This window comes from Numenius arquata, chromosome 1, assembly GCF_964106895.1.
Source record: "Numenius arquata chromosome 1, bNumArq3.hap1.1, whole genome shotgun sequence".
NCBI classification, from domain to species: Eukaryota; Metazoa; Chordata; class Aves; order Charadriiformes; family Scolopacidae; genus Numenius; species Numenius arquata.
The window spans coordinates 60525380-60548056 of NC_133576.1; the positions used below are offsets into that span (position 1 = coordinate 60525380).

The 22677-nt window shown below is 41.9% G+C and overlaps 1 protein-coding gene across 1 annotated transcript in view; it reads left to right on the forward strand.

Moving 5' to 3' along the window:
* The window catches only part of ARHGAP6 (Rho GTPase activating protein 6), a 341879-nt gene extending 328527 nt beyond the window's left edge, over positions 1–13352 (forward strand). Inside the window, exons 10-13 of the mRNA XM_074148954.1 lie at positions 997–1094; positions 7179–7441; positions 9016–9096; positions 10318–13352. Of these exons, the coding sequence (XP_074005055.1) occupies positions 997–1094; positions 7179–7441; positions 9016–9096; positions 10318–11036 (1161 nt within the window). The 3' untranslated portion in view covers positions 11037–13352. The remainder of the gene's footprint in view (positions 1–996; positions 1095–7178; positions 7442–9015; positions 9097–10317) is intronic.
* Positions 13353–22677: the final 9325 nt, after the last annotated feature.

Consider the following 22677-nt stretch of genomic DNA (forward strand, 5'->3'; position numbering starts at 1 on the left):
AAGGTTGAATTGAATTGTCCACTGTGATGTGGACAAACTCACTTAAGGATTGATAAGACTCATGTAAAATGCAGTTGGAAACAAAAAGTTTGCTTGGGCAGGTTTTGGAGTGCCGTTCCTGCTACCTGCCCAGGAGATGTTGCTACATCCTGCAGAAGCTGAAGCTATCAAGTGTTTTGAAGTTTCATTTCCATATAAAGGGCACTAGAGAGAGTTAGCAAATCAGAAGGCCAAACTCCAAAGAAAATGACACAAATTCTGGCTGAGCCTGTTGCTACTACCCAAAGTCCAGAGTGGCTGGAGATCCAACAGGACCCACTTGTAACCCTGAGTTATGGACAGATGAACTTTGTAATTATTTAAGTTCTGATTGAGCATAGGCAGGAATTTCAGTGCTTCTAGATCCCAAGATTCAGCCATATGGATACATGAACTTTAAATGTTTATAAGGCTTCATTTAGAAAAATATTGACCTTTGTCAGCTCTCACTGAAATGAAACAATTGAAGAACTTCACAGATAGAACATTTACCTGGAAATTTCCATATGAGAAGGACATAAATAAGTGAAATGCCACAGAATATATGAATAAACATTCCCCTTCTTATGTAATTATATTTCATATTGTTTCTAAAAGAAGAGAAGTACAGTCACTTGGAATGGAAATTTGTAAATGTCTCCAGATCTTTGAATGGTGATGTAAGGTAGGGACATTGAACTGGAGCTTTTGAGATTGTTGTTATCAGATATGATACCCAACTGGATACCAATGGGTTATTCAACAGTAATCAGCATTTGACGTTGTACAAAGTGATCTTTAGTCCAAGTTCACCTGTTGGTACATGAAATTTCTTTTTTAAATGGAAGCTTCTGAATATTTATTTTATATACTCTCCGTAAATGTACTCATACTTGGTCTTTTAGATTAAGCAGAGTACCAAAATGAATGTATGTGAAAGGATATTAATCTCCAACTATTTTTTTATTGTCTTCACAGGTTTCCCCTGACCTACAAAATGAAGTGCTTATTAGCCTATTAGAGACTGATCCAGATGTTGTGGACTACTTGTTGAGGAGGAAAGCTTCCCAGACATCGTGAGTAATCTGTTTTTTCATCATCCCTGTTTCTGCTGGGAATTTCTTTCTCCCACTGGAAGTGTTCAAGAGGTTCTAGTTTTCCACAGCTCTTCTGCACTGTCTATAGTGGAGTAGAAATATCCTCCCATTAAACAGACTCTGCCAAAGAAATTATGACTCTTGTACAGTGTTTTCTAAAGACAAATTTTGTTTCCTGATTCACAGGAAAGATTGCACTCTGCTGCAGAGAACAGAATGACATGTACATAAAAGTATTCAGTGCACTATTATCTGACAGGATGTATTCTAGTGATCTGCTGGTTCATGTCTTGGGTTTGTTCTAGTCTTCAGTAACAGGAGGCGTGTATTCCACTATCCTTGAAACACACCCTAGAGTGCCTTAACACAATCACGGCTAGCCGTTTGACCAGTTTGTTGTTCTTTTCCTATTGTATACACATAGGACATTGTAAACAAGTCAACTGCTGCTACAGCAGGTTTATGGAGACTCTTTGGATATTATTTAATTGTATGCTTTGTGGAAGATCTGAAGAGAAAAAAAATCACACAGGTCACTATTGCAGTTACGATACATAACGTATTCCAACTTTGTGTATGGTGTATGTATGCCAACACCCATGTGCCTTAATGCTATGAGTTTGTACATTTGGATTAACAGGATTCCTGGCTTTCTCATGGGACGCACAGTCATTGCCTTTATTCTAGTGAATCCCAATATGTCAGACCACAAAATCACAAAATTTGACAAGCTTGCTTTAAGTAATCTTTAAGAGATTTCCTAGACTTTTAGCTCTCTGGGACAGATTGGACTTTGTCTTCCTCTGTGTGTGTGGAAAGTGCCTAGTGCATTCAGAATAGAATTAAAATTGAATTTGTACAGTCAGCTATGATTTTTTTTCTCTCCCTCTGTAGAGTTGGAGGTAATGTAATAGTGTGCCTGGCTTTAAAGAAAGAGGTATAGAAGAAATAGTATAATTAACACATGGAGAAAAAGGTTTCTGTAATTATAAAAATTAAAAACAAAAATATGTGCAGAATATATCACGTTGTAAAGGATTTTATTAGTTTTTTGACTTAACCACATGAACACATGACATGCAGTTGCAAGTTATCACAGATATTTGTGGTAGTTGTTTCTGTGTGTTTTCTTAGTGTACCACCGACATGAAATAATTTCAGTCAGTTTATGTCTGACTGACAAGTTCCCATATGTATATTTAGATCACAATAAATGCAGGATATCAGAGATACCTTAGCTGTCTTTTACACTTGTTTCACATTTGCCATGAGGCAAGACCACAATTAGGAGAGACACTGCAAATCACATGACATATGGCAAAGTCTGTAGACACTTACCCTCAGTTTGGAGTGATCATATTGTTTCTAATTCATGCTAATAAAAACCTTCATGCTGGATTTCACCGTCTGTATAATATAGACATAAAATTGTGTCTCATATGTGGTACATATACCAACTGAGCATAAATTTGTCACAAAACATTGTGGATGATTATTGTTAGAACCTGTTTCCTTTAAGTTAATTGACCTCCTTGAGCTTCCTTACTTTTCAGCCAGCATGAGCACCAACAGGAGAAAAAGCATCTTTTGTGCAAAGCTAGTCACATCTGACAAAAGGTGTTTTGTAGGAAAAGGTTTCAAAACCAAATAGAACGTATAGCTACACTAGTACCAATTTATTGTATTTCCAGTAATGGGCAGATGAAGTATCACTGAGATGGGAAAAACTTACTGTCTGTCATTTTTCTTCTGCTCTGCTATCATGTGAGTGAGTTATTCTTAATGAGATATGTCTTCACTGTGATTGCAACTTCTTGGTTAAGACTTTCCAGGCAATTAAAGGGAATGTTGCTTAGTGGGATTGCTAGGAGTGTGATGCTCTTAAGAGATTAATCTATTGCAGAACGTAATCTCAATTTTGAGGCTACATATTCGTTGGTTATTTCTCCTGTAAGAAATGTGAGGCAGCAGACAATGAGGAGATGTTTGTCTTGATTTAATAAAAGTAAGCCTCCAAAATACATCCTTACTACTCTTGGAAATTTCCTGGTCATGCATTCAATATCCAAATTGGGATCTGTGGAATAGAAAACTTTACATATTCTTGAGACAATCTTCATCCAGAAGAGCTAGTTGGATGCATAGTGTAGAGTATGGAATCAGCTTCAAGACTTTAATGTTATATTAATTGCTCTGAAGGTCCTGCTTCTGCAATGCCCTCACATCTCTGCTTTTGATGTCATTACAAATGCTTTCTTGGCTCTGATCTAACAGAGAAAACACAATCTCTTTTCCTCCCCAGAGGAGGACAAATCAGATGTTCCTCATCTTTCAGTACTCTTAAGAGCTGAGCATCATGAATGGTGTGTCAGGGAGTTTATGGAAGTCATTCATGGTAAAGCACTAATTATCGTTGACAGCAATTATGAAGTGTGCTTTTGTGGATGACTGTCCTAACTTTTTTGTATGTTGGCTTGATGACAATGGAATTTGGGGTTTCCAGCTGTAAGATGAAACATCTTCAAAAGCAAAAATAAAATGTTTCTTATGATTATTTATTGCTTATCATGGTTAATAGTCCTTTTAGAGTAAATGAGTTTCAAAGTTATAGAATTTTCAATTGGTTTTGGATGATGATGGTGGATTTTAATCCATCCTAACATGTGGCTCAAAAATGAAGGCATACAATAGACCATAAAGTATGCGTAAATGCAGTTTTCAAAGTTGCAGAGGCTCACTGAATCATTGAGTCCTCTACCCTGTTACAGTTGCAACCACATCATAATCCCATAATAATCTGTTTGTTGGTGGCACCTCTGTTGCTCAAAAATATATGGAAATTACTACTGCATGCTGCCAAGCCATCACACTCCTTATGGTTTGCCTCTTGTAAAAAATAATTGTTTTCCCATTCAGAAGCTTTAAGGTGTAACAGAAAAGGATTTCTGCCAAAACCAGAAAGGGATTTCCTGTTTTGATGATCTTGATGGCAGTAGAAAAGTAGGAATATCCCCAGTAGAAGTAATTATTATTAACATCTTCCCAGTTCACCCATGTAAGTAGACTCTGGTGGATAATGTCAATTCAGAAGGATACGAATTAAAAAGGAAGGCCCAAGACTCCCTCGTTAGCATAGTTGATTTTTGTTTTGGAGTCTGAAATAGTATTTTTGAACACATGTGGCATAGGTTCCTTCTGCAGCTTTCAAATCTTATTTTATGTGTAATCACTTTTAAAATCTTTTCCTTAACATAGTTCATAACCACTAGAAAATACTTAATGTGCCTTCCCATTTGTCACATTTAATAGTACATAGTCTTCTATTATTCTTTGTGGAGATCATAATCTGCCCTTACTCATAGGCTGCATATAGGCGAGTCGGTATCTAGTGCAATATTCACATTTGCCTCCCAATTTAGTTTTTCCCCAGTGTGGGTAGAGAATCTCACAGGTATCCAGGGGAAGATGAATTTTGAATTTTAGTAAACATCCGTTTGCTACTGAATACAAGCCACAAAGCAAACAGATGCAAAAGTTTTGTTTTAAGGATTATATGAGAATTCATTCTTCATTTGGAAAGATGCGAGCCAAGTCTTTTGTAAATTGGGTTTTATTTTGTTTGTGAAGAGCATGGTAAAGCTGCAAATGTATGAGATCAATTTCCAACTTTAAAGTGTTCAATCCATTTTGATGGTTTCTTGCAGTAAGATTGGCCACAGGGATTTTCTTTGATTTTTAAAACTATTTTTTCCAAACAAATTTGAAAGTGATATTATATATATAATTGCGTGGGCTTACTAGCAGAAACCTTAAATGACTTTAGAAACTTGAACATTTGGATCTTTCCAAAGACTTGACAGTTTCCATTTGAGTAAATTTTTATCAGGAACTCTGTCTTGAGAAGAGATAGACTATAACAGATCATTCAAGGTAAGACATGAAATTAGTGTTTCACAAAGCTCCAGTTTATGTTTCCACATTCTTTCATTTCCATTTCCCTTTCCCCTATTCCTTGTGTTACCTTGCCGTGGCTATGTGGTGGTATACCTCTCTCTTTGGCCTGTGCAACATAGTTACGTTTTGATTCTGCAAAGATTTACATACAATAACCCTTATTGTTGTGACTATTAGTGCTAAGTATGTCTGTATGCTAGCAGGTGAGGTTTAGATGATGTTCAGTCTAGAAAGCTGGAGAGAAAGACATTTGGTCATAGGAAACCTACAGATACCAACGTTTCTCCCCGTTTCTCTCAGGTCTTTCCAGTTCTTCTAAAATTCTCAAGACATTGCTTAAATCTCGTCTTAACTTACACTCACTGCACAAGCTTTTTTAGAATTTAGGAGGGCAGAAAGAAAGGAGTAAGGGGCAAAAAAAGAGACAAAAGATTTGTGATAGAATTTTACATACTTAAAAGACAATAATTCTTCAGTGCGTGGCTGTTTATACATTAATTTGGACTCATCTTCAGATGACAAGTTGAGGTGGGAAGTTACATAATTGAGGCATGTTTTACTTTTTTTTTTTTTTAATGACTGCCCAACATTACCATATCAACCACACTGGGAAGCCTGGGAAAGTGCTACTTTGCCAAATGGTAGCTCTGGTTTTTTGAGTTGGCCCAAGTTAAGGTTCAGGATCAGTTCAGTGATGGATTTCTTGCTGGGAGTTACTGAGGATTAAACTTAGTTAATTCATTCCCAATGCTTTATAGTTGGTTTAATACTGGAAAAAAGTGGAATATTGAATAACATAACAATCATGATGTTGAATGTATGTGTTTTATGTTTTGGGACATGCAGTATGTAAATCAGCAAGGAAAAAAAACCAACAGCTTGAAAGTGGTGTTAAGTTTGGTCATTATTTCTGTATTAATATTTAGTGTGCTGTGGCTAGCCTGTCTTAGCACTGTGTGTTTTCTTTATTTTCTTTCTTCAGTTTTATTTCATTTGTCTGGAAAGAGGGTTATTGTTCCATAACAAGTAAAGTACTTTGGCTGCTCCCTCAGTTCAAGCTGTCTTTGGATTTGACTCTGAGAAGGGCTGACTGTTTTCAATGCACATTTACAAGAATGAGCCTCTGTCATAATACATGCAGTTAGAGCAGATATTAACGTGAGGTCACTGGGAGAAGTGTTTGACTCAAGAGAAGCAAAAGATAAGCATCTAAGAAACAAGGATCAAGGTGCAGATAAATTAAAAATGAGTAATAGAAATATAAATTAGGGAGGACTGATAGGAAAAAAAGTTATATTTGTTTATAGAGTATTTCTACATACTCTTTCAGACATTCAGTGACTCACGAACTGCCTCCTATCTGTGTAGCAAACTGTAACAGTTCAAGAAATCTCCCTCAGTGTTCCCAACACGCTTCAAAAATTAGAGTTGTCTTTCTGGGTCTTGACTGGACTTTCGTGGGTGTTTGTTAGCCTTTTTTTTTTTCCAGAATTAAATGCAGGCCATGCTGTTGGTGATGTAAAGATGAAAGAGTAAAAGAAGTCGTAGAAGTTATCAACAGAGCCAGTTTTTTGTTGCCCCCATCAGAAGTACAGTATTTGCTTGTCCCCTGTAGAATATTTACCTTCTGATGTCTCTAGAAGAGGATCTTTCTCACAGCATGAGACGGGAGCTAAGGTTTTGATTTCTCTGACTTGTACTAGTACTTCAGAATGGAAGAAGTGATTTTAGCATGCTGCTTAGTATCAAACTAATCTTCCCTATTATGCCCTCAGATTTACTGTTGCAACAAGCTAAATTGTCAAGGTAACATAAGGAATTGATTCACTATTTAATTTCCTGTGGCGAGCTGTATGGTTGTGTGGTTTTTGTTGTTTTCTTTCTTGACAGCAACATCTTATGATTTTTAGTGGCCTCTGCTGGCCACTTCATGGCAAAAGTTTTACTCATGGAAAATTCACCTCTGTACTGCTTCTGAATTGTTTTCATTTCAGCAGCTGTGATCATAATCCTGTATTTGATTTTATTTGTATGATGTCAAACTGCACCTGTAGCTGTGAACATCAAGCATTTTTCATTAACATTCGTTTGCTTATCAAAATTTCTCAGGAGCCCTGAGATGCTGCGGTCAGAAGGTTCCTACTCCACAGGAGGAAGACATTCTTCCACAGATTCCAACAAAGCTTCAAGTGGAGATGTCTCCCCTTATGACAACAATTCCCCAGTACTGTCTGAGCGCTCGCTGATGGCAATGCAAGAAGAAGTTGCCCGCAGCCCAGATAAGCTGTACAAGGTACCTGAACAGTACACACTGGTTGGACATTTGCAGCCTAAGACAAAGGAGAATTCTTCTGCATCACAGGCTGGAAAAGGTAGAGTGTATCCTGCTTGTGTTCATCCACCTCAGTAACTGATGGGGGTTTCTGAAGTAATTGAAAAGTATTGGTTTTGTCTTAGCAGCTACCAGGATTTGAGGAGCAATAGTGTAAATAACCTTACAAGAAATGACTGACCAACATCCTTTCTTTGTCTTGAGCCTGAACTGTCTGTGCTCACTCCTCCTTATTAGTTCAGCCAGCTGTTAGGGATGCATTTGGTATGGCATTTCACAAAACTTGGAGCTATTATTTAGGAAAATAGCGCTATCTATGTCCTGCTTTTCAGCCTGTCTGACAGCACGGCAAAGACTGATTTCTAGTCCTGCTCCATAGGACTGTAATAGCTGCAAGGTTATGGTCCAGAATTTGGAAAAACCTGAGACTTTTAAGATGTCAAGATACAAATTTTCTCTAATTGAAAAGAACGACCTTAACACCCTCTCACTGGAGAACACGGCTGAGCTGTGTTCATCAGCTTTACATCTGCTACCAATTACACACCCATCAATACTAGTACAGGGATCCATAATTTCCATAGTTGTCTAGGAAGTGCACACCTGAATGATTTCTTCTGTGAAGAACTGTGCTTTAAACTGATAGCTCACCAGCACTTCAAGATGCTTTACAATTAAAAATATATTTTTAAAAAAAAAATACATTAATCAAATGCATATTTAATGAGCCAAACTTTAAGAGCTTTCAATGATTAGGGATGCAGATAACTGTTTGGCAGTATTTTTAAAACCATTTCATTTCAGAGGTACTGTGGCTAGGCACTTAATTCCCTGTGGAATTAATGGGATTTAGACTATTATCTCAGTTATATGCTTTGTAACTGCCAATGGGCATTTATCTTTCCTATTCAGCATCTAAATCTCTGAATAGGTTTCAAAATTTGGTCAGATTTCTAGTAAGTTATGAACAAGAAATTACGTGAAGTTTTATCATATTAACCATCTTTTGGACTTTAATATGCATCACAACAATTCTGGACCATGACAAATTAGGAAATTCATTTACTGCTAGATTTAATCAGAAAAAAGGCATGAAACAGTTATAATCCAGCACAATGCCTGATGCGCGCATTTCATTAAACCTCTATTGTGAGACAGCACTTCTGTGTAAGACCCAAGTGATGCTGCAGGCTGATAGACCATGTCTTACAGTGACCCCTGGGGTTGGGGCTGCCCAAGGGAGCTTTGCCATTCTTTCCTATAAAAAAGACATGAACTACCTTCTGTTGACCAAATCCTGCTGTTCTTGGGCAAATTCTCTGACTGACTTCAGTAAAGCAGAGGACTTAAGGGAAATTCCACTCTCTCAGCAAACTCGGGTGTCCTGTCTATACAGAGCTTACTGAACCCATTACAGGATCTGAGGCTGAAACAGGAAGTAATGGTGAACAAGTATATTTGAGATGTTTGTGTTAGGTGCATGGTAGATCAGATGCTAGTATATGTTAACGAGTCTGATACGTTATGTAAGGTTTTACCATTCCATTTGTATGTTTCTAAATAATGGCTTTAAGAAGCTTGATTCATCTTCTTCCTGCTCTTACTGCTATTTAGATGTTTCTGAAGATCATTTTGATATCTGGGGCACCTGGCATTCAACGCTGAAAAGTGGCTGCAAAGATCCAGCAATAACAGGTCAGTTATTTCTCAATTTTTAAGCCCAAATCTAGCAAAGACATAAGCAATTTCTTAGTTTTGAGAAACCGAAGTGAAACCAGTAGGAGAATTCACATTGTCCAGAGTTGGACTTTTTAAAGGTGACTGTTCAATAAAATTCAGAGAAGCGCAGTGGTTAGACAAATGTGGCAATGTTTCAAACTGTCACAAGATAATTTGAAGGGTCATTTCAACATTACTTCAAAAAACAGAATCATAGAATTGTGTAGGTTGGAAGGGACCTTTAAGATCACCTAGTCCAACCATCAACCTAACTCTGATAAAAAACCATTACTAAATCATGTCACTAAGCACTATGTCAACCCGTCTTTTAAATACCTCCAGGGATGGTGACTCAACCACTTCCCTGGGCAGCCCATTCCAATGCTTAATAACCCTTTCAGTGTAAATTTTTTTCCTAATATCCTGTCTGAACCTCCCCTGGTGCAACTTTCCTCTTGTCCTATCGCCTGTGACTTGGGAGAAGAGACTGACCCCTGCCTCTCTACAGCCTCCTTTCAGGTAGTTGTAGAGAGCGATAAGGTCTCCCCTCAGCCTCCGTTTCTCTAGGCTGAACCACCCCAGCTCCCTCAGCCTCTCCTCATAAGACTTATTCTCCAGACCCCTCACCGACTTTGTTGCCCTTCTCTGGACCCGCTCCAGCACCTCAATGTCTTTTTTGTGGTAAGGGGCCGAAAACTGGACACAAAGTCATTGGAAGGTGGATGCCTGGTGGGGGTTTGAGAGCAGCTGCTGCGGTAGCACAAGCACAGGCTGTGAGGTTGGCAACCCTGGGTGCTGACCCTGCTGCTGGCCGGTGTGGTCCTGACAAGTCCCTGACCCATGCTGTCTGTGTTTTTCTCCCATCTGCACCCACCTCACAGAGGAACCATGAGATTAAAACACTCCCCTGCTTTTCAAGCATTTGAAAGATGTTAAGTGCTGCAAGGCTTTATGTCAGAGTAAAGTATTAGAGTCACCAGCTAATATATTAGACATAGTTCGGATAGATATAGGGGTACTGCTCCTTGTCCCTAGGTTCAGCTGGTGGTGAGGCTGATACACCTTCAGTCACATAGCCTGATGGTAAAAGCGCCCATCCCTCTTCTACAGTGTGATGCAGGAGAAAAACAATAATTTGTTGAATGCCACAGAAACGATTACGCAGGCTGATGTTGTCTTTCTGACTCTGGCCCCCAGGTTCTTATGGGAACATTTACGAAAGCAGCTTGCTACGACCCGGACAGTGCTCTCTTTCCCAGGGGAACCTCGCCATGTATTCTCCTCGGTGGCAGGGCAGCACCTCCGAATTGGACACAGGCAGGCAGGTCATGCGAAGGAGCCAGACGACTGCTGCCATTCCTGAGTGTCAGCTCCATCCCATGGTGTCTCGGGTGTGCAGTAACCCACAAATCGAAGTGGACCCACAAGTCGGCAGTAGGAGTTCAGACCTGTCCCACTCAAAGTCGGAGCGGCACTTGACTTTAAGCAGTGTGGAAGACCTCAGTGAGCGTGACTCGAACGTAGGTTGTTCCCAAAGCACAACCAAGCCCTCCTACAGAAAAGAGCGGCCACCACCCCCGTACCCGGGCCAAGCAAAAACAAGCTCTGCATTGTCACAGCGATCGAGCGTTTCTTCAACATTGCACTCTTTGTGGAGACATCAACGCCAAGAAAAAAGCTCAGGGACCAGAGCAGCTGGAGGACCGCCAGCCAAAGCCCCTGACCAGGCCACCTCCAGGCAGGAGCGGCCAGCCCCGCACACCCAAGCCGGTCACATCTGTTCCACGGCACCTCACAGTCAGAACAGTAAAAATGTTTCAGAGGCAGATTGGCATGACTGGCAAAGGGAGAGGTGGCAAATTTGGGAGCTACTATCAGCTGATAACCCCGATGCCCTTCCGGAAACCCTTGTATGATCGGACCCTGGAGAACTGCCTCCACCTCATAGGAAAACAACAGTGACATTGGAAAACGGGGAGGGCTTGTTTATTTTATACCAACTGAATTGCATATACTTTTTTTTTTTAAAAACTTTATTCACTTTAATTTCTTAACAGCACTGTCAAGCAGTCCATTTACAAATACAGTATGTTCCTGTTTTTCAGCAAGCTTTTGAGACAAAACAAGATGAAAATTTTAGTCTAATAACTCTGTATGCGTACACTGTGTATAAGATAAAACTGTTGGCTTTGATGTTGCTAAAAATGTATTTATATATCTGCAGTTTTGATGATTGTATATTCTGTAATGGGTATTGTATGATAATCATATATTATGTTTTCGTATACAGATGTCAATCAATCATGACTGCTTTTTTTTTAAAAATCACTGCACTTACATTACCGTGATATGCATTGGAATTCTATAGAAAGTGCACAAGCTGGTTTCTGTGCTTATATAAAAAAACCTGTTAAAGGGGGATGTTGTCCTTCTTTTCACTGCCTATTGAAAAACACTAAAATAGAGTGGAACATGAAAAGCCATATATTTTATAAGGGTAGTAGTGAGCTTAGAGGGGAAAATACCAAATATTTTTTTCTTATGAATATATTTGCAAACGAAATTAAAATTTGATACAAGATTGTAAAATATTTTTTTAGATTCTGGTAGGAAGCAGCTCAGAGAATCAACTAAGAGCAAGGCCGTGCCTAAACCAACTAAGGATATAGTGCAAAGGTCTGCCCTTCCATTCTAGAGGAAAACCAACGGTATGTATACAGGATATAATATATATATTTATAAATGTATGATTTTATGTATTGTTCTAAACCAAATAAATAAACTGGAATCCAAATTTTAGAAAAACAAACCAAATAAATTGAGGTGTGTAACAACTGAGAGAGAATATGGCTTTTCCTTTGAAATGACAAAGCTTCAGCATTAAAAAAGTTAGAGAAAAAAAATGCAGAGACAGACTTACGAAAGGGAGTCACATGACATTTGGAGAAGTTCACAGCTGCATTTCTATAAAAATTGTGCCAAAGTCTGGGTCAATAGTACTTCTTCAATAACTGTATGTTGCATTGTTAAATGTTGCTGTTTTATACACGTTCTGGCGTTTTTAAATTGCAAAATTGTTTATGGCCAGCAGGTGGCAATGTACTTCAGTATTCTAGAGAAAATTTTTTATCACTTGATAAGGGAAAGTGTATCATATCAAAAGAATTTTATAAAACATATTAGTCTTAATTTTAATGGAGTTGAAGACTTATTCAGTGATGTTGTCTTTAAGTTCTATCTTGTGCCATAATGATGGAATAAAAAGCTAAGCAAAATAATGAGCATATTTTTTGCTCCTTTTTTTGAAGCAAGGGTTATATAAAATTAATGTGTTTTTACTACATTCTTGAGTTTCTCTGTCAAAAACATCTAAAAGGCTTAGGAGCTTAAGAACCACTTTCAAATACAACTTAAAGATACAAGATCCAAGGTTTTACTTGAGTTTTCGGCTTAAAATCCATCATATAAAGTGTCTGCCCATCATATCTCCATTTCCCAAGTAAAATTATAAGATAAAAGCACCAACCCAAGTAGAGAGGGGCAGGATTTGTCCTTTGACTGTTGTAGCACTCTCTGCTCTTTTTATGAATACTGCATTCAGTATAAATCTTCTCTCTCTTCTTCTGGTGGTTGCAAGGCTTTTCCAAATTATGTCTTCATATGAAACTTCATAGGAGAAGGTTCTTGCATGTAGCTTGTTAAAGCAGCTCTGTGTCAATTTATTACCAAAAAACCCTTACCCCAAATTTAAAAGATAGTGGAATATAAAGAAGGGCAAAAGCAAGCTCTCACAAGCAATCTTCACTGTTTGATCTTGTCTCAATATTACCCCAGGCTTGATATGGATTTGCTACAGGGAATTAAAGCTCCTTAATAGTCCTCAAAACCAGGCATAGTGTAAATTGTGCTGCAGAAGATACTCTATTCACTAGGTGTCCATCTCGTCATTATAAATCCCTTCCTAAATACAGAAGCACCTGCACAGTTTTAACATTTTTAGTGAAAGCTGTCTAGTGGTTACTGAGCCTCATAAAGAGCTTGCTTTTCACCAGTATCTCTCTCTGTGTATATGTGTATATTACCCTCTATCTGGCATTAATGTGAAAAAGGAGAATAAAAAAGACGACCTTTTGGAGGACAACCTTATTTGCACACATTTCAATATATAATTGCTTGGAAGAAAAGAGATATAGAATGAATTCTGCTGAATTAAAGTAACACTTGCCAAGATTACATCATTTCTGTCATTTTCATTTGAACAGGGCAAAGCAAAATTATCACAAGCAGGCTAAGGATGTAGCAATTTTTAGTTGTACCTCTTTCTAGGCTGAAATCAGTGACGTAATTTTTTTTGATGTCTTTTTTATATTTCACAAAAAATGTAGCTGTGAAAGGTTGTTTCTAGTATTATGTTAGCTGATAGATGCGTGTGGGCTATTCCATTTTAGATCTCTGCAATGCTTTTCTTCCTGTGACACACGCTCATGTACAGCCATAGTATTCCTCTTACAGGGAAAGTCCGTAATGTGGGGATATCAAAGCCTTTTCTCTGACTGTTCCCCTTGAGAGAGGGATTCCTGTCATAGCAGAAGGGTCATGGGCCTTTGCTTCAGTGAAGAGTGTGGTAAAGAAGGTCTCCTCAAGAGGTCTCAAGGCCTCAGGGCAAAGTCCTGCAGTTCGGTTCCCTCCCATTGCTTCCTATTGCACCACACTGTTTCATATGTAGGATTGAAAAAAACCTCTTTCCTCAACAGTCTGCGTTACCTCCTCTTGGGAGGTGTCTGCCAGCTGGGAAGAAGGGTGTGCTGTACTTGCAGGTGAGCCCAGGAGAGGTGAGATGTGGCACCCCCAAGAACAGGGGTGCCTGCGGGCTGCTCACGGGGCAGGGGTTGCTCTTCTCTCTTCTGTTGCAGAAACAAAAAAATTGAGAGGATCACTGCAGCTCTAGATACAAGACAAATGTGGTGGGGAACCTCTGAGCCAAGGGAGAAAAAGAAAAGCTCAGACTTTAAAATATTACTTTAAAAATTACTGTTGCTGCTGTCTTTTGAAACAAGATGTGGTTACACAGGTGACTTGCCCATTCCAAGACGATGCTTCACTGCTGAGGGGTAAGTTGCACCTGCTCCCAATCTTTCCCAGCCTCCTATCCCATCCTCCCATCCCTTACACCAGCTCTGCGAGTGGTGGGAGGCATTCTGGGGCTTATTGCTCTGGCTGGAACTTGCCCTGTACAAGGAACACATAAAATTCAGGTAGCTCAGTGGCTTTCACTAATGGGGAGGAGAAGGAACAGGGTCAGAGATAAAGGAGAGGAGGATGGGACTGGCCACCGTGTCTGGCAGCAGCCTCCGTTAGCCCTGTTGAAGCTACTCGTGCAACTGAAGGGCTTGCTGCTTCAATGTGTAGGCAGGAGCCTGGCCAAGCACTTGAGAGTGGCTCTGTGTTACAAACCTAAGCCAATCCGACCACCGGCTTGGGTGCTTGAAAGCTCAAGGGCTCTGCTGTCTACATTAGGAGCCTAGGCTGCTACTGTGGCACAGCTTAATGCCACTCAGGACTTCTCTGCTGTTGAAATGACGTGGTTCAATGGGCTGGAATTTGTGGTATAGTCTAGGGAGGGGGATGGGTCCTGTTTTGTTACTGGTCTTGTTTCACAGGCATCGGTAGAAGTCAAAAAACCCCTCAATTCCAGCCTTTCTGGAGCACCATCTTGTCCTGTGGCACTGGTCTGGCAGAGCGTCAGGGACTTCTTCTTTGGGAAACACAGAGGATGTCCAAGCCTCACCTTGCTCCCTCTCTCTCTCTCTTTCCCTTCTCTGTGCATTCATTTCCAAAAAAAAAAGAGTAGCTCCGTTGTGTGATGCCATAACCTTACAGAACTGCAAAGCAGTGGAAATGGTTCTCGGTTGCATTAAAGAGTATCTTGATATCCGTAACCCCATTTACAACATCACTGAGAATAGGGAACTGCTGCTGTGCTACAGTTGCTTTAGGGGAAGGCATCTCGGCGTCCAGACAGTGCTGAAGAGACCACAGAGCTATTCAAGGCATGTAGACACCCAGAGTGCTGGGTCATAAAATGCCCCGTCTCTCAGAATAGTATTCATCTAACTTTTCTGAAGTTTAAAGCACCTCCAAAGGTGGTATCTACATCTGGAAAAGTCACTCACTAGCACAGCTATTTCTGTACCACCTCCATACAGCCTTTGAAGGATGGTCCCCTTTGAAGGGCTGGTCATAAAATCATTGAATTATAGAATCATAGAATAGTTAGAGTTGGAAGGGACCTTGAAAATCATCGAGTTCCAACCCCCTGCCATGGGCAGGGACACCTCCCACTAGACCAGGTTGCTCAAAGCCCCATCCAGCCTCATCCTTGAACACTTCCAGGTATGAGGCATCTACAACTTCTCTGGGCAACCTGTTCCAGTATCTCACCACTCTCACAGTGAAAAATTTCTTCCTGATATCTTATCTAAATCTACCCTCTTCCAGTTTGAAGCCATTACCATCCTATCACTACATGCCCTTGTAAAAAGTCCCTCTCCAGTTTTCTTGTAGGCTCCTGGAGAGCCCGTTTATTTCTGCTGCCTGTATAAAGGAAGCCTAAATAAGTTGCCTAAATAGAGACCTCTCTATGGTAGCCCTCCCAGCTTAGCTGAATGAATCCCACCCTAAGGGTCCGGTAAAATAGCAGCTGCATGGCAATCCCAGCAGCAGTAAGAAGGAGCATTTAATAATGCCATTGTCTAATGCCAACAAATTATTACAGCCTGGGGAAAGGAAGGCAGTATGTTCAGCGCAGCTTTCCAGCTCCTGGGGAAAGCGAAATTTGTCCAGAGGCCTCAGTGATGTTGTGCTGTTCCCTGGGCTCTTGGGTGAACCTGGCAGAGACAGTGCTGCTCCTGGGGGCCTGGGAAGGTGGGTGGCAGAAGGAGATGGCATACTCAGCTCTGCTGGGGGCTGTAAGAATCCAGGCTTTTGGAAAGTGAGGGAGAGACACTCCCCGGTCTGGAATTGCAGGGGTTTTTTTTTGTTGTTGTTGGGTTTTTTTTTGGTTTTGGTTTTGGTTTTAAAAATGGGATTTCTTCACTCTGTTTCCAGCTGATCTGAAAGTGTTCCTGTACGGGACCAGGATTTAATTAATTAATTCAGTGAATTAAAAAATTAATATGAGATTTATGAAAGCAAGCTGATTTGAGCATTTTAGAAATACAGGGGAGAGGGGCATTGTGCTGAATCCCAAGTGACACTGGCAAATGGAGGTAAAATCTTCCTTGTGAAAGACGGGGTTAATCCTCTTTCCTCTGCTGCTGAGTAAGCAAATGTCTTTGCCACTGGAGTTTTAGGGTCACAGAGGGAGGGAGGGAAGAGGAGAGCTGTCTCTATCCACTTCTCTTCAGAATTGCTTTTGGGAGGGGGTGAAAGAGCGTGTTAGAGCAGGCGAGAGCAGTATCTCCAGCTGGCTGGTTGCCACACTCTCTGGGTGAGGACTTGAGACCCAGACTCTGGATACTCTTCTAACGATTATTTAAACTTTTAAATAAAGCAGAAAAAAAAAATTAATAGTGTCTCTATTAAACAAAGTGGATGCCTCAGATCACTATTTCCTTTTGCTGGGCCTGCTCTTTTCCATTTCCCTGTGGGAAAAGCTATGAGCTTTAATTAAAAAAAAAAAAAAAAATGTAAAGGGTCTGGAAAAAAAAGCATTTGCTTAAAAATCTGGGGTAGGAAATAAAAAATCAGATCTGGGAAAAAGATCAGAAAATATCTGTCCCCATCCTACTGTACAACGAGCAGCCCCTTCCTCTTCCCTGAGCACATGTGTTGCCGGGGGGGACTGAACGCTGCTTGCTGGGAGGCAGTGAGTCCGGCCGGCAGCCGGGTGTTCAGCCTGGGGCTTCACACTCAGGCACCAGGAGGAGAGGTTGGTGAGCATGGATGTGCATAGGGTCATGCAGGCACGGAGCAAGGCGCTGAGACCGGCCCCAGCTCCCTTCTCCTGGGAGGTGAAGCCCCCCTTGCAGTCAGGGCACAGGGACATCCCCACTGCTCTGGTCAGATGGGACCCTGTGAAGCTGAACCACCTCTGCCCGGACCAGGTATCTCATAGACAGAGAAACCACAACTCCCAGCAGGTAATCACCAACAGACTGGTCCCTGCCCAGGCACTTTGTCTCCCTGGTCAAGAAGGAAGGTTTCTTCCTGCATCATCTTAATAAAATTCCAAATTTGATCTGTTTTAAAAAAGGGCTACCGAAAAGTCAAAGCTTCCTTTAGAGTGTAAAAACTCTTAAATCATGAAGAGACAAGATCACCTGAGGCCTGGTTACTATTTTCAACCTCACAGAGTGAGTGGGCAAGTGTCCATCAAAAAAAAAAAAAAAAAAACCAACCAACTAAATAAATAAATAAGGAAAGTGAGGAAGGAAAGAAGGAAGAAAGAAAGAAAGGAAGGAAGGAAAGACTGAACAAATGAACGTTTGGACCAAAAAGCACTTTCTTATGCAGAAAATAACAAATGCACACAGTAGCCTGCCAAGCAGGGTTACTGAAGGAAAAACACACCGTTCACTCGAGGACAAGAATCATATGATCACTTTGGGGAGACTGAGTGTTGAATATGGAATCGGCATCTGGCTTTTCTCCTAAAAAAAGGTTTAAAAGGGTGAGATGCTGAACAAACTCTTCCTTACACCCGCAGGCTATTTCTGTAGCTCCCAATAGCCAGCTAAAGGTTACCAGCTATGCTTTTGCCCAGAGTGATATCAACATTGAGTAGCTGTAGCCTAATTTCTGATAACGAAGAGAGCTGGAGTCCTGCAAGAGCTCAGAGCTGTAAGCAGGCTCTTCTGAAATCTTCCTAAAAAACCAAAAAGTCCCCAGCTCCAGTGTTATCAGCCACTTTGCAGCCTGTGAAATGAGCAGTGGGGTTGGGAAAAAAAAAAACAACAAAAAAAAACAGAGAGCCCTGGAGTAGCAGCCTCATCCTGCTTGCTGGGGCTGTCGGTGGGCAAACGTTATTTTAGAAGAACCTGTTGCTGCTAACTCTGTGAGCTGACAGTGGGAAATGAATGATAGGACCTGGGGAGCTGGAAGACTCTCCTGTAAGAAGAACAGCGCCTCTAATAAAAAAAAAAAGAAAGAGAGAAAGAAGGAGAGAGATCATTTCCAATGCAGAATGTGTGCTGTTTTCCCATGACTGCCACTGACCAGTTTCTGAAACTTCAGGCCTTCCCATCCTTGAAGAGTGAAGATATGCAGCTAGGAACATCCACGATTGGTGTGGTGGAGCAGAGGTGGGTCTGGGAGAGGGAGCACCAGAGGGAACCCAGGAGGTGTGGTGGGGCCCTGCTAGCTGGCATGTCCTGTCCTCGGTGCCAATGCAGGTGATTTTGCCTGATCATTGGTGTTGGTGAGAAGTTGGGTATGTGAGCTTTGAGATTTGCTGCAATGGCATTGCTACACAAGTGCTGGGACAGAGTCATACTGCCTTTTGTTCTGCTGTTTTCTTCTTTGTGTACTAGCCAATGCACAAGAAGTGACCTTCAATACGTCCCTCCTTCTTCACAGTATTTTCCTGTCATCTGGTGACTTGAACAAAGCTCCTGAGATATACCAGGCATATTTAAGCTCAGTGTTCTCCTATTCCCCGTGTAGTGAAGAGCACCAAGGGCAGTGCAGCAGCTGCACATCACTTGTCAATGGACCACACTCAGCTTTCAGGTCCTGTCTTCCTCAGCCCTTTCCCATTTTATCCATCCACCTGGGAAGGGGATGCTTAGGCTGGATCATACAGTAGGGGACGCCTGTACTGGCAGACTGTATCTGCACAGGGAGTTACAGAGCAGGGGATATTTTGGGGGCTCAAGGCTGTGCTGTTGGCAATGGTTTTGCTGCAGCTGCAGGGGTTGGTCTAAGGGCTAAACCTGTCTGGGTCAGTGTTTGCACCTGCGTGGGGCTTGGAGGTTGAGGCAGCAGAAGTCCTACTCTACCTGGAGCCTGGCTATTGGGCTGATTCCTGCAGGGAGAGTAGGTGGTGTGTGCACATCTCTCGTGCAGGCCTGGACAGCTGAGGTTAGCTGAGAGGTTGGTGCCTTTCCCCAAGGACAGGGAAGCACACCTGAAGCTGGTGCTGCCCAGTACTCAGCATCTACGCTGAAGCCTCCCTGCCCTGGGACCCTTGGATGGTTGCCCAGTGATAGAGATTAGGTTTGCCTGAGCTGTTTTTGCTTGTGTTGCACTGAAAAGCCAAAGCTCCAAGCATTAGGAGGTGTGGATATGGCCCATGGTGGTTTAAGGCACAGGGAGACTGGGAAAGCTTGAGGCACGCTGTGCCAACAACACATTTTGTGCTGGGAGTATATAGGAAGCCTCAGGCTCTGGGTGTTGAACACCTTCAGACTCAGCTTCAGACACCAAACTAGGGTGTCTGAGAGCTCCAAGAGCTGGACAAGCTGAGCCAGGAGCTTTGGGAAGGCAGCAGAGTTACCCCTGGAAAATGAGTCCTTGCTAGCTGGTAGCAGAAGTTTCTGTTTCACTCCTGTTGCAGGAATAATGGGAAAGTGCCACAAAGATAAAGGGAAGGGGCTGAAAAGAAAGGAAGGATTCCAGAAAAACACCTGTGTTTGCAAGGGAAATTCCTTGCTCCTACCACTGCCGATGAGACATCTGATGGTCACTGCAGGTAAGCCCGGAGCAACAAAGTCATTTCCATATCTCACTGGAATAAGGCAGGGCAGCACTCAGCTCCCTGCCACCTGGGCTCTGCTGAGGTGCGTGTCCTATTAATGACTGTTGTGGGGATCTTGGTTTTATTTAATCTTTCTCTGCTCTGCCCCTCAGTCCCACTGATCTTCATATGCACATGGACATTTGGATCTACCTTGCGTACAAAAGAGGGAGCAGAAGTCTACACCCCCGTGAGGAGAGCTGTTCAGAAGCTTTTTAGTTTAATATTCATACTAGCCTCAGGCAATTTTCTGCTCAGTGTTTTAGGGAGTGGGCAGGGAAATCATGTAGTTGTCCTTTCCTCCGATAATAAGGGATTAACTTAAGCACATGGATAAGGAACATTGGGGACGCAGATGGCAATGAAAGAACAAAAGTAACCCGAAGAGACTGGGAAGACAGAAAGCCCCACTGTCCCTTTTCATAGAAAAGATAAAAAAATACCTTCTGTGACCATTCTTCCCTCAAACAAGTGAGTGATACCCAGTGTCAAGTCTGATCAGTCCCCACTCAGTGGAATGGGACAGAACTGAGCGCAGTATAAGCCAAGGAAATAAATGTGGGCACTGAGGGCAATAAAGGTACCTTATTAATTTAGTGCAGCTTTGTGGTCAGAGATTTGTTTGCCATGCTCTGCTGTACCAGAGCTCTTTTCATAATTGTAAAAGGTAGGTAGCTTCTCCCTGGTTGCTGGGGTATGTCACAAAATACACAGCAAACCCCTGGGAACCTCTCAAAGCTAATAGGAGCTAGATAAGATCAGAGTTTACAGGACATGATTTGTATTTACAGATAAATGATGGGTTCCATCCTTCCTCTTTTTTTTCTTGTTTTTTAAAAGTGCCTAGTGTTACTATAAACTCATCTAGGGACATTAAGGGGGGAATTTCTCTACAATTCTGCATATTAGAAAAGGATAGCAGAGTCTATGGCATGTCCAGTGTACGGCTGGGCTTGGACTTGGTGTTCAAAACCAAAAGCTGACTCATGATCACCCTTGGGTTTTCATTCACCTCTGAATAAATCTTAAGAGGTTTCTTTGATGGGAGGGAGAGAGAGAAAACACTTGAGTCACAATCATGATGCTTTTGATGAATGTCCATCCACTTCACATCTTTGTAGGCAGTTTGGTGGATTTGCTATAGTCTCCTCAACAGCTGTAGAGACAGCCCTCTCTGGCAGCAAGCACCTCTCAACCGTAACTTCCACCCTGAGGAGCACATCTAACTTTGGCCCTGATGTTAGCTGGCAACATCAGCCACACACAGCCATGCAGAGCAGCAGGATCGATGCTGACCCTTCCGCAGGGCCCTGGAGCTCCACACTACCTCCACGCCTTGAGTCTTCACCTCTCCATGGCTCTGATACCCCTCGACAGCACATCCCTCACCACCTGCAAGTTTTGTGCAGGACAGGAGTCTGAGGAGCATCACCCTTGCAGGGAGGTGGGTGGGCAGGGTACGAGCCCCGGGAGTTTCCCATTCTTGGTCCAGCTCCAGGAGGGATCTCCAGGCGGATGCGCTCCCAGCTCTCACTGACAACCCACAGGCTTTGCTGTGTAACCATGTCAGATCCGGTGATTGGAGAAGCCTTTGTAGAGCAGAGATGAGATTATACCATAAGGATTAGCATCATATACCCAGAATTTCTTACACTTGTTTCCAATCACCCAGCAGGAGATGTTGTTTATTTGGCAGGCACATGCAAACACGCTAGCGGGGCAACTGAAGCAGACCTTTCCACTTAGAAAGTTTCTGCTCACCACACAACTGTGTTAATGTAAACCCAATATAATTGGATCAACAAGAGCCGTGCCGAATGCCTCAATTCTTCCACCCAGCAAACAGGCTGCTGGGCTGAGTTCCTCATGGCCGGAGCCCAAACCCTGCCAACCTTCTCCCATGTGAAATAGATGTTCAAAGAAGGGGGAGACAGGGGAAAAAGGCTTTTCTTAAATACATCCGTATGGGCCTTGCCTTTCAGCTTTTTGGTCGAGCTGCGTATCTTTTTATTCAGTAAACTAAGACACAGGTCACGTATCTAGGCCAACTGAAAACTCAAATATCTGCTGCATGTTGGAGCTTGTGGACCTTTTCTTTAAAGTATGAGAGTTTTGGGCCATGTTCCCACATAGGGATTAACCAGGGAAAGAATCTCATCGCCCAGCTCTCGCTGTGAGTCTGGGTGCTAAGCTGCCTTTCATGTTTTCTGAACACTGTACTCTTGTAGCTACAGCAGGACAGACAAAACTGGCTTTGTTTGAGGGACCTTTTCTAAGGGTGTTAAGTTCTGCTTCAGTTTTTCTGCTTGTTGTTGTCACATGTTTAACACCAGTGCCACTCTGAAGTGAACACTGAATGATCAGACTGCCAAAGAAAATCAGTCTGTTTAGAGATTCATGTCAACAGAACAACATTGCAAGCCAAGCCAGACTCACGTAATATTGACCATTTCCTTTGGCTGAATGTAAGGAAATTGTCATTTGGAGAACTGAGGTTGTAGCTCTTGGAAGGAAATATATAAAGCAAATGTGTGTGTGCTGTGAGAGAAACCATACCAAGACCTTTGTGTGCTCTTCAGGCAGTGTCTGAATTACTTGATGGCTTTATAAGAACAATGTCCCCAGAAATGCCCTCATCACTCACATCTAACATAAACTGTGTCCATTAGAATTACTTAATTTTAAGCATCAGTTCCTGGAGATTTTAGGGGACATGTAAGGATATTGCATGAATTATTACAGGGCAAAGACTTGCACAGTCCCAGGTGTGGCTGGGATGCTTTCCCTGTGCTGTGGGAGAGTCATAGAATCATAGAATGGCT